The sequence below is a fragment of the Acomys minous genome, assembly GCF_964271855.1.
Source record: "Acomys minous genome assembly, chromosome: 11".
NCBI lineage: Eukaryota > Metazoa > Chordata > Mammalia > Rodentia > Muridae > Acomys > Acomys minous.
In genome coordinates this window covers 53,546,189-53,564,229 of record NC_140492.1, presented here as the reverse complement: position 1 = coordinate 53,564,229, position 18,041 = coordinate 53,546,189, and the positions used below count along the sequence as shown (strand labels likewise).

Sequence of the window (18,041 nt, the reverse complement as noted above, 5' to 3'; positions counted from 1 at the left end):
GTGGCTGTGAGTCACCCCACATGCCTCCTGATGTAGTCAAGAGGTGATGCTGCTAGAATTGTACTATGTACTGCTCCACAGTAAACGTATAGGAGTAACATTAAGATAATGATAAAGTATGATACATAATCTGGCTCCAGTAGTTTTCATCAGTCATTATTGTACATAACTACACAGTACTTTTATACAACTGGAAGTATAGTAGGTATGTTTAAGGCAGCATCACCACACATACACTGGCAACTGACAGGCTGACTGTTGTGCTGTCACTGGACTGGAGTAGTTTTTAAAGCCCATTTCTTTCTTTCTTCTTTTGAGATGAGGTCTTGCTATGTTGCTCAGATGATCTCCATCTCCAGGCCTCAAGCAATTCTGCCTCCACTTCCTACATAGCTGTGATGAAGGCTTGTGATATACATATATATCTCTTACAACTCTTCCTAATTTTATTCAACCGTTACAATGTATTCAAGTTGACTGAACTGTTTTACTGATCATTAGTGTAGTGTGTAGTACATATACATTATATATGCTAAGTACTATGGTCTGTAAATTAAGACATGGGTGCAAAGGAGAGACTTGAAATGCTATCCTCTCATGTTTATTGGTGACTGCGTTTCATTTTTACCCCTTTTCTGGGTCCTAAGACTACTGTTTTGAGCTGGAACATGCCTTTAATCCCAGAAGAGGCTGAGACATGAGGGTTATGCATTTGAGATCATCTGGGTTACAAAATAAGGCTCTAACAGAAAAAAGTGAAAACAACAGCAGACAGAAAGAGTGCTATTTAGAGGTGAAGGTGGAGGCCTGCTGATTTCCTTCCCTACAGTTTACTAATGATGTCTTTGCCACTTCATTTTAGGAAAACATGACATTTAAAGCTTCAGCTTTTGACAAAGATATTTTCTTACCATATGTAGTTAGTTTTAAATATTTGTGATAAAGAGGCATATTTGAGCAGCTATGATAAAAAGAATTAAATATGATAAATCATTGTTTCCATGTGCACAGAGGTTTGAAAGGAAACAAAATAATCTGTCAAAGATGTGATTACTTTATGAAACTTTAGTGATTTGTCAAGTATTCATCCAGCAAAAAGTTCAAAAGAAGAACATTTAAAAGAGAAATATTGAGATCCTTGTTTGGTAGGGAATAAGGAGAGACAATCAGCTCCTCTCCATCTTTTGTTCCTCCTTATTTACAGCACTGTGTGTTGAACCTAAATCATCATCTAAGCTGCCCAGGCTGGCCTTGAACTTGTTCTGTAGCCCAGGCAGGTTTTCAAGCTTGTGAACTTTCTGCCTTAGCCTCCTACATAGCTCTGATTACAGGCCTTGCCACCAGGCCCAGCACCTTTTTATCTTACATCTTTTTTATATTAAAAAAAAAAAAAAAACCAACACTTGAGAGGGTGTTGAAATACAGATTCCTTGGTTCAGAATCTTGTTTTGTATTTCTGGACAAGAAAGTTAGGTGTTGATATGTTTAGTAAGCAGCCTGGTGTTCCTCTGATGACTGGTTCTTGGGCTAATGTTTAAGAAGCCCAGGTATAAACCAGCGATGACTGTACAAACTAACTGGAGGGCTGCATGAGGGTTATGGAGTAAAAGGAGGTAACAGTGCCTAGACAAGTCTGAATTAGGAAGGTAGGTGTAGGTGGGCACTTCTGTTTTTACGGCACAGTTTAGTTTTCACTAAAGCTAAGCTCTTAATCTGAGACTGTTGAGTAGACAATGTATAAATGTATAAAGTGGTTTTTTCGGTGCTTCCACACTTGCAGGCCACTAAAGCAGGTGCAGCATCTATGGTTCACTACACAGCCCTGATCCTGGCCCGCTTGGTGCTACTCACTCTGTGTGGATGGGTGCTTTGTTGGACCCTCGTCAATCTCTTCCGAAGCCATTCAGTCCTCAATCTTCTCTTCCTCGGCTATCCGTGAGTATTTCAGTTTTGCATTTTATTAGCAAATATAAAGTAAGAATTTTGAATGGAAAGGTAATAGATATGTCCACTATGTAATTTGCTTTCTAAACGAAGGTAGTTGGGGAAGCAGGTATAAAACAAGACCGTTTTGGGGAAACTGAGACATGTGGCTATTTTCCCAGCGGGGACTATTTCAGGTGGTTCTCTTCACCTGGTAAAGGTCTCTAGTTTTAGAGGAATCCAGTCATCAAGGTGGCTAGCAGGCTTTTAAATTTAAGTATATAAAGAAGGTTATTGCAGCTGGGCATGTTGGAGCGCACCTATGATCCCAACACTCTTGGAGGCAGAAGCAGCCGGATCTGTGAGTTTGAGGTCAGGCTGGTCAACAAAGTGAGTCCAAGACAGCCAGGGATACACAGAGAAACCCTGTCTAGAAAAACAAAAACAAAAGCAAAAACAAAAAACAACCCAAAAACAAAAGAAGAAGCTTCTTGTAATCTCAGTATTTGAACAGCAAAGGCTGGTGGGTCTCTTGAGTTCAAGATGGTCAGGCTACACCAGGAGACAGTGCTCCCCCCAGAAAAAGATTATTTATTCTCTATATCCCACAAAGTAGTAATAAATATGTAATTTAAACAGACCTTAGGTTTAAATATATTTACTTTTTTATGCTTTGAAACTTGTATAATCTACCTTTTATGTAAGCATCAATTAAATAGCAGAAACTTAAATTACTGAGTTTGCAAATAACCACATTTTTTCTTTCTGGTTTTTTTTTTTTTAACCCTCCTCCACCCTTCAGTTTTTAGCCCCTTAGTAAATTAGTCCAAGTTTAACAACTGTGGCTCCTAACCATGTCTTGAATCTGGCTGCTCCTCTGCCTGATTATTATATTCTTTTTTTCATTTCATTTTTTGTTGTAGTTAGCTAGAATGATTTTCAAAATGGGAAATTTACCTGGGAGTGGTGGTAATACCTGTAATCTTAGCACTTGAAGGGTTGAGATGGGCAAGTTCAAGGTCATCCTGGGCTACATATGGGTTTGAGACCATAATTTGAAGTATTTAGTTGTGTTTTTTTTCTTTTTTAAGAGTGCCCTGTTTCACTTCCTATAACCCGCCTGGTAGTTCACAACCATCTAAAATTCTAATTTCAGGCAACTCTTCTGGCCTCCATGGGCACTGTGGTACACATACATACACACAGGGAAATACGCATGCACGTGAAATTGCACGTGAAATTTTAAAAAAAAAAGATTTATTTATTAAGTATACACTGTTCTGCCTGCAGGCCAGAAGAGGGCACCAGATCTCATTATAGATGGTTGTGAGGCCCCAGGTGATTGCTGGGAATGGAACTCAGGACCTCTGGAAGAGCAGACAGTGCTCTTAACCTCTGAGCCATCTCTCTAGCCCCGAAATATATCCTTTTAAAAATGTTTAATGGCCTGGTATGGTGGAGCACACTGCCTTTAATCTCAGGACTTGGGAGGCAGAAGCTGGTGATCTCTGTGAGTTTGAAGCCAGCTCCGGTCTACAAAGCAAGTTCTAGCACAGCCAGAGCTGTTACACAGAAAACTGTCTGGAAAAAGCTATTAAAGCAAAAACAGCAACAACAACAACAACCACCCTTTAATAAATGCTTTTTTTTAATACATAGAGCCTTCCCTGTTGTGAGTTTCTTTTCTACTTCCTTTCATCTTAGCCCATGTCAGTTATTCATTGCCAGAGCATTTCACCACATGCTGTCCTTGTGCAGTGCACATTATTGCATGTGTGCTGAGGTTAGTTGGGAATCAAGAGGCTCTCCTTATCTTAGCTGCCTGTGCTTCAAGCCACAGACTTGGGATTAACCGGCCTCCAGAGCATCTCACCTCAGTCCCCATGACTCATCCCCTGGCAGGTTAGCCTGGGTATGATCACATGAGTTTGGCAGGGTATTGAGAGAGTGTCTTTGTACAAGCTCCTTTCAGCTTTCTGATTGTACTATGTTGGCTGACATCTTAATTGACCCAGACAAAAAAGCCACATTGTTGAGCTCAGCATGAGGATGAAGCTGTGCAGTCACATAGGAAGTGTGAGATAACAAGGAAGGCTGAGGAACTGGGGTCCCCATCCCACCACTGTACACTTAGCCTCTCACAGTCCCTTCTACATGTCAGCTTATGTTTCAGCACGTTTTTATTGTTTCATGACAAGGTTTTTCTGTGTAGCCTTGGCTCTCCTGAAACTCACTGTGTAGACCAGGCTGGCCTCAGACTCAGTGATCCCCTGGCCTCTCTGCCTCCCAAGGGCTGGAATTGAAGGCATGTGCTCCCTCTCCCCCCCATCTCCCCACATGCATATTTCATCAATATTGAATTTAATGAACCTTGTAGACACCACAGCTTTACATATAGAGGTTTTAAATTTGTTTTTGTTTAAGAAGGGTCTTACTGTGTGGCCTGGAATGTACTGTGTAGCCATGGCTGGCCTCAGACTCTTGACAGTTTAGCTGTTTGATGGTACCAAGTGCACAAGTGATTTTTCTACCTGATACTTGTGACGTATGATCACATCCCATCCCACCCCCTCGTGGGTGTGTTCACGGTGGATCCTGGAGCTACCACACACCATTCTCTCAACTAGTAAATAGTTCATCTTCTTTTCCTCCATTGAAAATTATGAACATGCATCATTTGTTAGTTCTCTTGTTTAAAACGAATAAATGACATGTTTTTTACTGGTATATATTTTTTTATCTGAATTGATATCAGTGAAGTGATAATTACCTAATGAAGATGTGGTGTTGTTAGAGTAAGTCTAAAATGTTCACATGGCTGGCTGGGAGGTGTGTACAGCTCACAGTAACTATGTGCTTTGCATGTGCAAGATCCTGAACTTAATCCCTACAGTCAAGAGAAGTTGTCAGAATTCTCAAAAAATGCAGTTATTTAACCAAGTACTATCATATGTAGAAATGTACTGTACTTATAGAACTTAACTTCCGGAGCAACTGCTCTGTTTCATCCACCATTTCAGGCACCAAAGACGCATCAGTGAGTTAAGTAGACTTAAATTACTTCATAGAGTTTAAGTTGGTAACAAGAGAAAGTAATCCAAGAAGTCAGTACCATCGCCAATAATAAGTCTCCCAAGTGCACAAGGAGAAGAAAAAACTATGGAGAACCTAACAAGGAACCGAGACAGGCAATGATGCCATGGCATTCTACTTGGTTTTGTTACTTACCATCGCACCCCAGTAAGATACTTGACAGTCTAGCTCTATCCCTTGCGTGGGCAATGCACATAGCCTTCTCTTAACAATGCACCTACCAGCCAGCTACATCTACATCCCTCTCTGAGCAGTGAGTGGAAGAGGTTTCTTCTCCTCTTAACAGCAGTCAGATTTAGACAGTTTGTTTCCAAATATATTCCTAACAAAGAATGGGAAGACTGGTCTGAGCCGAATTGGTTTGGGGTGGATGAGCAGTGAGTCAGACTGTCCTGAAGTGAATTTTGGGGGGAAATCTTCTCTTATGCTGATGCATAATTTAGAGTCTATAATTAAAGTCAGATGCATTATAGGAAGCGACATGCACAGCAGAAAAATGATTATATGACCTAATCTCAACCAAAATAGAGGCCCACTCTCATTGCCTTCCTTAGTAACTGAGGTCATCCTTCTCCTGGACCTCAGAAAAGAAGCTCTGCATAGTAATCTGCACCTTTGGGGATCTGTGTGAACCCTTATTTCAGTTCTTCAAATAAGAGTCCAAGAACCTGGCAAACACCAGCTCAGATCCTGCCCACTGGCAGTGATCATGCATAATATCTGCATTCTGGAAAGGATTGTTTCTGGGTGTTTATATGTGGTCATTGGGGGCTTTTATGTAATATCCTATCCTGCAGTGCATAAACAGGGCTTTTGGAGAAAACAAGGCCCCCTAGGGTTACGTTGTCTTGAGTAGACCATGGCGTAGTCACATGATGTGCCAAGGTAGGAATTGGTCTCATTCTTATATTTGCTTTGTGTTACAGGTTTGGTGTTTATGTTCCTCTCTGCTGTTTCCACCAAGATAGCAGAGCTCATCTTCTTCTCACAGACTATGTGGTTCAGCACCAGGCCGTAGAGGAAGGTGCTTCAAATGTGGGCAGTTTGGCCAAATCCAAAGATTTCCTCTCCTTACTGCTGGAGTCTCTTAAAGAACAGTTTAATAACGCCACGCCCATCCCCACCCACAGCTGCCCCCTATCTCCCGATCTCATTCGAAATGAAGTAGAATGTCTGAAAGCTGATTTCAATCACAGAATCAAGGAAGTTCTCTTCAACTCCCTCTTCAGTGCCTACTATGTTGCATTTCTACCGCTGTGTTTTGTGAAGGTAAGCAGGTATCCTGCTCTGCGCTCCTTGCATTTGTGTGTCGGTTACATAAACCGGGTATTTCTTGTTTAATTCCCCTTTTCTCTGTCTCCCCTTTGGCAGCCTGGATGGTGGAGTTCGGCTGCATCTGGAGTGCACTAATACCGCTCCTGGTTGGCGGATAGGTATTTCCATATATGTGATGCACCCCGTGGTAGCCCCCTCCTTCCTTCCTTCCTTCCTTTTTTAAAAATACGTTTTTTAAGTTTCTGGCAAGAGTAAAGATTGGATTTACCATAGAATCATTACTTAGCAGCTTAAGAGAACTGAGATTTCAATGAGATTTAGACTGTTGTGGTTGACATTAGCAGGTTGTCAAGAGTCTTTTTGAATTTAACCTAACCATCCAACTAAACTTAATTTATTTCAATAGAGGAGATAAATGGGCCAAAATCTTTGGGGATATTTTTGTGTCCTTCTTCCACCCTTTCAGAAGCACGCTGCAGCTGGACTGGCCCCTCAGAAGCACCCAGTTCTTCTAGAAAGGAGATTCGTAAAACACAGTTGCTCTCCCTCCCAGCCCTGACTTGTACAGCCAGAAAGTCAGGTTGATTTTAGAGGCATCTGCTCTTGACGTTCTGCACGGACAGCAGGACAACCAGTGCATGTTGACTCAGTGTGGCATTTGTCTGCAGGGCGTGTGTGCACACACCTCTCCCTGCCCCTGTCCACTGCCAGTGCATGGATCTTTTCTCTTATGATCTCTTCCAGAGTACCCAGTATTACGACATGCGCTGGTCATGTGAGCACCTCATTATGGTGTGGATCAATGCTTTTGTCATGCTTACCACGCAGCTGCTACCATCCAAGTACTGTGATTTGCTACATAAATCAGCTGCTCACCTGGGCAAATGGCAGAAGTTGGAACATGGGTTCTACAGCAATGCACCACAGCACATGTGAGTAGGGCAGAGGGTGAGCCATGTAACACTTCTCTTCATGATGCTGGTCATGTTACATGCTTTGTGTGTCATTCTCCTCCTTGACGTCAAACACTGTTTGGTTTTCATTTATGTGGATGCTTGTCATTGTACTAAAAAGAATACAGGGCATTAACTCATTTCCACCACCATCGCCAGCTCCTTCTCAAATGGGTCCACATTTCAGCTGCCCAGTTACTCTAGAGTGCATTTTACTCGGCATTTTTCTTTCAGTTTTTACCCTTTGCCCAAATCCAAATATATTTGGGTGTATATATGTATGTGTGTGTGTATACATACATGTACATATAATTAGTTTAAACTGTTTTGTGAGACTTTAAGGTTTGTCTTCTTATCTTCATTGCCACAACTAAGCAGTTGCTAGCTCTTCATCCCACACTTGAAACAGCTGGAATTCGCTGCTTTCATCTTTTCTAATTAATCAGATGTGGTCTAGTAATTTTCTTTGCCTATTGTTCTTTCTTTTTTCTTCCTAATCTCTGTACTGTGTCCGTGCTTCTCCTATTCTTCAATGAAAACTGTCCCTGGCTTTGATTGTGTACCTTTATCAGTCATTTCTTTGCATGGCCTCTGTAATTAAAGATGCGTAGCTTCCAGATGCTTTCATTCTGTGAGCTCTAAGCCTACTGTCATAGCTGTCTCTCAGGCCTGCAGCATCTTCAAATATGGACCCTTCTCACCTCCCTTTTTTTTTTTGAATATAATTTAAATATTTCACAGTTTCATCCACCAGTGTTCCCCTCATTATAAACGGGACAGATTAAGGTGACCTTCCTCCCCCTCTCCCCCTCAGAGTTCTCCCTTCAATTATCTGCCTTGATGTCTGATACAGATTAGCACAGGCCTTCAAGCCCAGGAACTGAAAGAAAGAAACCTGAATGTGGGCAAAGGACAGATTTCAATAACAATTGAAAGTACAACCCACAGTCCTAGTACTGTACATCTTCAGGCTACTGGTGGCACGTGGCCATGAGGTGTATCATCACCTTAATGCTGGTAAGTGTGAGCAAGGCCGGTGGAACGTGTTCTGAACTGGGAAAGCTTCATTCAGGGTGCTAGAATAATTTTTATTGTTAACATATCTAAACTGCTGTCCCAGTTCTTATCCTAGGAAACTAACCTTTCCAAAATCAGGAAGTGATGAATTAACTTAGAGTTAAGTGGAAAAAAAAGTTTAATTTGAAGATTTCCATCCTTCTGCAGCTCCATTACATTGACGTTGGAAAGAAAGAAGCTTTTTCCTCCCTAATATCTTTTCCTTAGAGAAAACTCTATAGAAATAAACCAAGAAAGCGGTAAAGAGGAGAGTCTGTGTTAGTACTCGTGTGTGTCTGTGTTCTGCATACAGCTTCTCACATCTGTGAGATACTTGAATTATGTGATAGGTAAACTGATCCTGTGTAGGGGTGTGATTATGCAGCAGACGTCTTCTAGTTTGGCAGTGCTGTGAATTTCTCTGTTTTTTTTGTTGTTGCTGTTGTCATCGGCTTTCCCCTGCTGTTTGTAACCTCTTACTTTCTGCTCACTTGGGTTCCAGATGAACACTCACTCTCTCCTACCTTCTGGCCGCTCACTCTCCAAGCCTTTTACTTCACACTGAGTTAACTGAGTCCTCAGGAGTTTCTGTTCACTGTATAACAGTGAAGTTGCCATGACAGATTCTAACTCCTAAGGGTTTGGCTGTGGGATACTGTATGTATGTTCAGAATTCAGGCAGATGAAGCCTTGAATGCTTAATCTGGCCTTTCAAAACACTGCCTCCTCAATTCTCAGTGTTCTAACAGTGCATTTCTTTCTCCCATAGTTGGTCAGAAAACACAATATGGCCTCAAGGGGTGTTGGTGCGACACAGCAGATGTTTATATAGAGCCATGGGACCTTACAACGTGGCAGTGCCTTCAGATGTATCCCATGCCCGCTTTTATGCAAGTACCACTTACTTATTTTTCAAGCATAAACTTAGAATTGTTAGGAGGCCACTCTGTATGCAAGCACCCATCACGGCATGTGATGGGTACAACAGGAGATTATCATGTGGTCATTGTTGATGTTACTGTCACATTGGCCCTTGATCTTGAGAAATGTCAATGGAAAGGCACTTTAAAGTTCATATACTATTGCTTAAAACGAGCAGGGAGTTACATGACTTCCTTTTTCACCTGGCAGCTAAATTTGGTAATTATAGGGGACTGTCACATATGTTGCATGTGAGCCTGGCATGGTAGCATGTGACAGTAATCCTCACACTTGGGAAGTGAAGGTAGGAGGACCAAAAGCTCCAGGGAGCCTTGGCTGTGTCAGCCCTGTTCAAACACACAGACAGACAGACGGGTCTGTGCAGTAAAGGGCTCTGTGATATGGTAATAATGTTTTTAAAAGTGTTGTCTTGATTTTAAAAGAAATAAAGTTAAATTTTAAAAGAGGAAAAAGCAGTAGGCGTTCATTAAATGTAGCTTCTGTGCCATTTGAACTTAATGCCTTGAGTTGTGTTTTAATTAAACTGTTTTCTAGATGTTTCAGCTAGATCTAGGCAAGATCAGAAGTATCTGACTTGTACAGAAAGGGCAGCTGGCTGACCAGTGTGGTAGGAAAAAGGTGTATGCAGAGAGTAAATTTTAGTCAAAGTACCCGATGTGCAGTGCACTGCCTTAGCATTCTATAGTAACATGTATTTATATATTTATATCCTTTTTTTCCTGTCCTGCCAATTCCTTTTGAGAGGACATGGATTTTCTGGTTCCTGTGAGGCCTTTCGCATGTAACCCATGTCAGGGCAAGATGCCTGAAACCCCTTGTTAGAGGGAGGAACATGGGAAGGATGAAGGAGACGGTAGCACCTGCTCTACTAGTGGGGTTACCTGAAGATGAGGAGCGGACTCAGAGCATGTGACTCTCCATAGGAGTCAAGTCAGCAGGGAAGCCTTTAGGGATTGTGAGTGGATTGTTTTGGCCGCTGCTGTCCCCTTAAATTATTATAGTTTTCTTGTTCATGTTGGATAGCTGAAAAATCAAGCCGAATTCGTGTAAGAAAAAATGAACTAATTATTGGTTTTAAGTAACCAAATAAGTGAATCACTGCTTCTCAGAAGTGATCCTAGCGCTACTGTGTTTACATTAGCTGGCCTGTGTGTAACAGTGGTTGGGCTCCTTTCATAAACTTCTGAGTCAGAATCCCTGGAGGAGCCCTGGGATTAGGAGACTTGTGAGGTGCGACCTCAAACCTGTCTGCCTGCATAGGCAGGCTCTCCTAGCGCTTAGGAAAATGGAGGCAGGAGGATCAAGAGTTTCAAGGCCAGACTGTGGCTACAGAGTGAGACCCTGTTTTTAATAAAAATCCTGAGCCAAGGCTACACAGAGAAACCCTGTCTCAAAAAAAAAAAAAAAAACCTCATGAAATACTGAGCAAGTAAAGCTTGCCCATTGGCAGTGACTATTAATTTTAAAACCTTCATTTATGACTTGATCTGTTTCTGGGTTACTAGTACAGTTAACCACATGTTGCCATAGTATCTGAAATGGCTTTTTTCTTTTTTCTTTTTGGTTTTTTTTGAACAGGGTTTCTTTGTGTATCCTTAGCTGTCCTAGACTCGCTTTGTAGACCAGACTGTCCTTGAACTCACAGCGATCCTCCTGACTCTGCCTCCTGAGTGCTGGCATTAAGGGTGTGCGCCACCATTTTACAAAACAAAATTAAAGAAGCCACTGTATTGATATTGCAATTTGTAATACTTTCCTCTTTCCCCAAACTTGCCTAATATTGTTTTTTATGTCTTATTAGGTCCTAAGCAAAAAATGATTTTGTAATAATTTATGATTCATAGGCAATTTATAAACAAATATTTAAAATATAATATTTTAATATTATTATATAAATATTTAAGTTTAAATATATAATATTTAAAAATACACATTTTAGCCAGGCATAGTTGTACACTTGGGGAGGCAGAGGCGAGTGGATATCTGTGAGTTCGAGGCCAGCCTGGTCTACAAAGCAAGTCTAGAACAGCCAAGGTTACATAGAAAAACCCTGTCTTAGAAAACCAAAAACCAAAACAAACAAACAAAAAAAACAAAACAGGAAAAACCCAGTATATATGTTGCAGCTTTAATTTTTGGGTCTGTGTTACAAAGCCTAGAATATTTCCATGTAGCCCTTTTACCAATCTGGCCTTAGATAAAATACATCTGTGGTGCCATGTTAAAAAACAATGTTGGGCTGGAGAGATGGCTCAGAGGTTAAGAACACTGACTGCTCTTGCACAGGTCACGAGTTCAATTCCCAGCAACCACATGGTGGCTCACAACCATCTATGATGTGGTCTGATGCCCTCTTCTGGCCTGCAGGCGTACATGCAGGCAGAGCACTATATACATAATAATAAATAAATAAATCTTTAAAAAAATCTTATTGGATATAATTATTTTTTTGCATTTTAGAGGCATTGCAGTAAAATTTATTTATGAGCAAAAGGAGAAAGATTTTAGATCTTTATAGCAAGAAATAGTTTGACACTGAATATGGAGACCTACTTGGTGTATTGAGTATATGAACTAATAACTATGATATTGTTTTAGGAACATTAAGTCAATAACTTTACTTTCCCACTGAGATAACATTTGTTTTTAACTTCCTTACAGTTCCTGTTTCACCGCCCTTTAAGGCTGTTGAACCTGCTCATCCTCATCGAGGGCAGTGTTGTCTTCTACCAGCTCTATTCCTTGCTGCGGTCGGAGAAGTGGAACCACACCCTCTCCATGGCGCTCATCCTTTTCTGCAACTACTATGTTTTATTTAAGCTCCTCCGGGACAGAATAGTTTTAGGCAGGGCATACTCCTACCCCCTCAACAGTTACGAACTCAAGGCAAACTAAGCTGCCTCTCAACCATGAGGGAGAACTCAGATAAAAATATTTTCATACGATCTATTTTTTTCTTGCGATTTTTATAAATATTTAAGATATTTTATATTTTGTATACTATTATGTTTTGAAAGTTGGGAAGGGTAAGGGATATTAAATGTATCCATAAACAAGGTGATGTGATCATTCATGTGTTAGCATATCTGAATATTATACATGAGAGATCGCCCCTTCAGTAAAAGATTGACGTGTTTGTCTGGCTCTGGGGTAATGTTCACTTAGGAACACATTCTGCATATCACTTGATACAGTGTCTTTGGTGTGTTTGTTTTCTTCCAAATCTTTTTCATTATTTTTAGTTCCTCCCCTGGCCATAATTACTGCTATAGGAAAGATGAATGGAGTTGCTTTCCAGCACTCCCCTGCCACCCTCAATTTATCTGGCTCATAGTACTGGGGTAACTACAGCAACGAGGGTTCAGTCTTGGGTTGGGTACTCTTTGTTGCTTACTGAGAGGAGGCCATTCTAAATTGATGTCTCTGCTAATCTGTTCTTGGAATTCTTTGGAATAATCTCACAGGCTGTCCCTTTGCTTGTTTTTCATGACTTTTGCTCCCAAAGATTTCCTTTTACTCTTAGCTATATGTAATGATGCTTTTTAAAGACAGGAAGTGTTTACATGCCCACACACATGAAGGAGAAGACATGTAGCTGGATCCAAGGGAAAAGATGAGTTTAAAGTCATGCGTGTCGCTAGAGTGTTGGTAAATTGAGAGCATGCAACTAATTGGAAGACTGGGCAAGCCCTCCCTCAGCAAAGCAGCCTTAGCTCAAGCTAGCTCCCACCTGCAGTAAGGGCAGGGAAATACAAGATGTTGCTGCTTTGTCCCAGAATTTAATCTACATCCAATATTTGTGGGTTGGTTGGTTTGTTTTAGTTTTTCGAGACAGGGTTTCTCTGTGTAGCCCTGGCTGTCCTGGACTCACTTTGTAGATCAGGCTGGCCTGGAGCTCACAGTGATCCGCTTGCCTCAGCCTCCCAAGTGCTGGGATTACAGATGTGCTCAAAATTTGTGTTTTAAATTTCATACTTAAAGGCTGGAGATGCAGTGTCATATTAATGTGCTTATTTCATATGCACAAGGCCTGAGTTGGTTCCCCAATACTGAAAAAAAAATAAACTTTATGCTTCAGAACCTTCATATTTGTGAGCATTACCCCCTTAGGTCACCAATGCCCGTGCTCTTGGGAGCTGATGCACTGTCAACTTTTTTTTTTAACTTTTAAAAAATTATTTAATTAACTTATTCAGATTACAACTAAATTGTTATCCCGTCATTTGTATCTTCCTGTTCCTCCCTCCCTCTCACTTTCGCCCTGTTCCCCTCTCCTAGGTCTAAGACCGAAGGGGACCTTCTCCCCCACTATATGGTCATAGACTATCAAGTCTCATCTTGGTAGCCTGCTTATTCTTTCTTTGAGTGCCATCAGGCCTCCTCACCAAGGGGAGGTGGTTAAATATGGGGCACCAGAGTTCATGGCACTGTCATCTTTTTTAGAGGACCAAAAATAGACTGTCCTGTTTTCTGTGCTGGGACCAGCTGTTTAGACTTTGAAGCTGTGGATGATACAAATATGACATATAAAGCAAAAACAGCAATCTTGTAGCTCAAAAACTTAGATCACAAAACAATTCTGGAGGAGTTCTCAAGAGGTCAGCAAAGGAAACACATCCTAGGACTATGTGTGCGCATAGCTGCCCACCTCCATGTTGTGGCTCACTATGGCTTTCTTACTTTGATGTGGAGATTGCTCCTATAATTTGAATTCTCTGACAGCCAGCCTTTTCTTAGTCATCAAAAGGATATTGTCCGCCAGGTGCTGTCGCTCTGAAAGGCTCTGTGAGATGTTCAGTCAGCAAAGTTGTGTGTCATGTTCCTGGTGGGAGTGATGAGTGCAGTAGAGAGAAAAGTCAGGGCCAGGGAACAAGTAGCAGAAACAACACCAATTAAAGGCATCTTTTTTTTTTTTTTTTTTTTTTTTGGTTTTTCAAGACAGGGTTTCTCTGTGAAGCCTTGACTGTCCTGGACTCACTTTGTAGACCAGGCTGGCCTTGAACTCACATTGATCCACCTGCCTCTGCCTCCCGAGTGCTGGGATTAAAGGCGTGCGCCACCATGCCCGGCTTTAAAGGCATCTTTTAAATAGCAAAGTAGGATTTTAATTTGGATTGTGGTGAGGGAGACTGAAAGGGTTCATGACCACCACTTTTTAGAAGGCATCTTTCAGGAGTTAGGGGTTCTGTTTGTTTCCTTTTAGAAAAGGTCTGTCCTGCTGTCAGTCTCTGGAATGGTAAGTTACAAGAGTAATTTATCAGGTGTATCCTGTTGGCCTGTATCATCATGGCTAGCCGAGGAGATGATTTACTTACTTTATTATTTATTTATTTGGTTTTTGAGACCAGCTTCTTTGTCTAGCCCTTGTTATCCTGGAACTCTGTAGACCATACTGGCCTCGAACTCAGATCCATCTTCTGCCTCCTGAGTGCTGGGATTAAAAGTGCATCAGCACAGGGCTGAGATGATTTTAATTAATTAATTAATTAATTAATTAATTTTTGGTTTTTTGAGACAAGGTTTCTCTGTGTAGCCTTGGCTGTTCTGGACTCACTTTGTAGACCAAGCTGGCCTCGAACTCACAGTAATCCTCCTGCCTCTGCTTCCTGAGTGCTGGGATTAAAGGCGTGCGCCCTCACGCCCAGCTATTATTTTATACATATACAAAAATTATACATAATTTTTAATTATGTATTTGTGCATGGATACAGGTGCCTGTGGAGGCCAGAGGCATTGGATCTCCTAGAGCCAGAGTCACAGGTGGTTGTGAGCTGTCTGTTGTAGGTGCTTGGAATTGAACCTCAGGTCTTCTGGAGGAGTAGTAAGTTTTCTTAACTGCAGAGCCATCTCTGTTGTTCTTTGAAATACTTTTAAAAATTACTATGTGGCCAGGCACGGTGGCACACGTCTGCAGTCCCAGCACTCTGGGAGGCAGAGGCATTTAGATTGCTGTGAATTCGAGGCCAGCCAGGTCTACAAAGTGAGTCCAGGACTACACAGGGAAATCCTGCCTTGGAGAAACAAAAACAAAAACAAAACAAACAAAAAAAAGGAATCTGGGTATGGTGGCGCCTGCCTTTAATCCCAGCACTTCGGAGGCAAAGACAGGCAGATTGTTGTGAGTTCAAGGCCGCCCTATAAAGTGAGTTTAGGATAGCCAAGATAATACAGGGAAACCTTGTCTTGAAAAAACCAAAAGAAAAAAGAAAGAAAAGAAAACCAAAAAAAGAAAAAATAATAATGTGTTTGTACTAAAGTGAATGTGTCTTTGGAAGTCAGAGAACAACTGGGAGTTCTCTTTATGAGGATTTGAAGTCAGGTGTCAGCAGGTGCCTTTACCTACTCAGCCATCTTGAAGCTCTGGGCAGACACTGCAAGATAGAGAGCCATGTGTTTTAGCCACAGTGAGTATAGAGCTCGCAATCTGCCTGAGTTGAATCTCTCCATCCTCTATGTGGGATTGAACTCAGGTTGACAGGCTTGGTAGCAAATCCCTTTATCTACTCAGCCCAGCGGCCAGCCCAAAAACTTCATTTTATAGCAGCACTTTTAAGTGGGTACAAGCTTGTATATTGGAAGTAAAAAAATAATAAAAGCAAAAGGATGTTGTATTAGCTTTATTGCTATTTAAAGTGGCTCAGCCTAAATGTAATTGTGGGGACAGGAAGGCAGGGAAGTTCCCATCTTGCCATGATTTCCTTAGGATCTTGAAGTTTTGCATCTCTTGGCTCACAGTTTAGCTAGGTGCAGTGGCACATGTTTGCAATATCAGCACTTGGGAACCCGTTGGGGGAGGACTTTGAGATCAGCTTTGGGTGCATAGTGGGGCCCTGTCTCAGTAGAACAACAAAAGGTCCCAAGGTCCCTTGTGGACAAAAGTAACCCAGATAACTAGGGAAGATCTATTGGTCTTTTTAAAAATAAATTATTTCATGTATATGAGTGTTGTGTCTATATATGTCTGTGCAGTGTGTACGTCATAGCCCTGGAAGCCATAACAGCATTGGATCCCCTAGGAACTAAGCTATAGATCTTTATGAGCCTCCATATGGGGGGCTCTGGAAGAGCAGTGAGTGTTCTTCCTCTCCGAGCCATCTCTCCAGCCCCCTATGCTGGTTTTGTTGATCTGGTTTGGCTGAATTCTGAAGGTGTGGCACAAAAAGAGCTGATAGATGCTAGGCAGGTGGAATGAATGGATGTAATAGACCATGTGTGGGGTGCACACCTGTCACCCTGGTACTCAAGAGCCTGAGGCAGAAGGATTGCAAGTTTGGTAGTGGTGCTGTTAGAATAGTGATGGGACAGGCATTGGTAATCTTGCACAAATAGAGGCACATGGTCAGAAGTCAGTAGTGAGTTTGCAAGATAGGTCAGTGGTCAAGGCACTTGTCATCAAGCCTGACAACTTGAGTTCAATTCCTAGGATCCACAAGGTGGAGGGAGAGAATCGACACCTGCAAGTTGTCCTCTGACCTCCACATGCATGATGCTCTCTCTCTCTCTGTCTCTCTCTGTCTCTCTCTGTCTCTCTGTCTCTCTCTCTGTCTCTCTCTCTGTCTCTCTCTCTCTCTCTCTCTCTCTCTCTCTCTCTCTCTCTCTCTCTCTCTCTCTCTCTCTCTCTCTCTCTCGTTAAAATAGGTAGGCTTGTAATCCCTGACACTTAGGAATTGGAGGCAGGTATGTCAAAAATTCAAGGCCTTATTGACTAGGGTGAATTTAAGACTAGGAAAACCTAATGGCATCTGGTGTTGGGAGAACCGACTCCCCAAAATTGTCAATGTGTGCTTCAAACCTATCATGCTCACACACATGATAAATATAAATTTAAAAAATTGAGGATTTCAGGGCTGGAGAGTTGGCGCAGCAGTTAAGATCACTTGTTACTCTTGTAGAGATCTGAATTTGGTTCCCAGCACTCATGTGGTTGCTTACAACCATCCATAACTCCAGGTCCAGGGTACCTGGCACCCTCTGAACTCTATGGGTACCAGATATGCATGCAAGCAAAAGACTCACACAGAATCGGAAAGAGGACTAAGGACATAAAAGTCAGTGGTAAGGTGCTTGCCTGGCATATATGAGGCCCTAGTAACAGCCAGTAAGATAATAAAAATACCAAGAACAATGACTGCAGAGGTGTTAATGGGTTCTCCTTGAGAACCATAAAATTCTAGGTGCAAGTGGGATATGTGGTAGTAGGAAATGGAGTCTTGCACCAAAACTAGGACATTTAATACATTGACTATGTCATACGTAAAGAGCAGTAAAAGCTAAAAGATCTGGGACCGTCCATTTTTATAGTGTTTTGTATGAGACATGAAGGAGCAGTGGTGCAGGAACAGGAGTGAGAAGCTGGGAGGGCATCTTATAAACCTTTCTAAAAGTCTAGTGGAGTTGAACAAAGTATTCTTGTGGAAGTTTTAGCCTGTAGGTAGTTCTTTCTACACCCCAAGTCCCAGCTATTTTTGTGTGGTGACTTATTCCAGGATAGAAAATGCTGGCTTTGCCCTTTCTAGCACTGTGTGACCACTCAGTCCTTAGGGTGGGGTCTGGCTCAGTGGGCAAAGCCCTCATTATGAAAAGTCAGGTCTCCAGCACCCATGTAAAGGCTGCACAGGTATGGCGAGCCTATCTCTAACCCAGCCCTTGGTGGGGGAATGGAGACTCCCAAGTACAAGCCAGTTATCTACACTACCTTAATGAGCAAGCTCCAAGCTTGGAGAGAGATCCTACCATAGGAAATAAAGTGGAGAGTAATTGAGGATGCCACCTTATGTCAGTCTCTGGCTGCCACATGCT

The 18,041-nt window shown here is 41.8% G+C and overlaps 1 protein-coding gene and 1 long non-coding RNA gene across 3 annotated transcripts in view; one reads left to right on the top strand and one right to left on the bottom strand.

Moving 5' to 3' along the window:
• Positions 1-12,298, top strand: part of TMEM39A (transmembrane protein 39A) — a 29,508-nt gene extending 17,210 nt beyond the window's left edge. For both annotated transcript variants that reach the window (XM_084801296.1, XM_084801295.1), the window contains 5 exons: positions 1,781-1,935; positions 5,943-6,285; positions 7,036-7,223; positions 9,070-9,190; positions 11,904-12,298. In XM_084801296.1, coding sequence (XP_084657422.1) covers positions 1,781-1,935; positions 5,943-6,285; positions 7,036-7,223; positions 9,070-9,190; positions 11,904-12,137 — 1,041 coding nt within the window. In that variant the 3' untranslated portion in view covers positions 12,138-12,298. The remainder of the gene's footprint in view (positions 1-1,780; positions 1,936-5,942; positions 6,286-7,035; positions 7,224-9,069; positions 9,191-11,903) is intronic.
• A 498-nt stretch (positions 12,299-12,796) lies between these two features.
• On the bottom strand, positions 12,797-14,129 carry LOC311608701. Its single transcript, XR_014783089.1, has 2 exons — positions 13,540-14,129; positions 12,797-13,485 (listed from the first exon to the last, which is right to left on the bottom strand). It is a non-coding gene; the product is annotated as an uncharacterized lncRNA (long non-coding RNA).
• Positions 14,130-18,041: the final 3,912 nt, after the last annotated feature.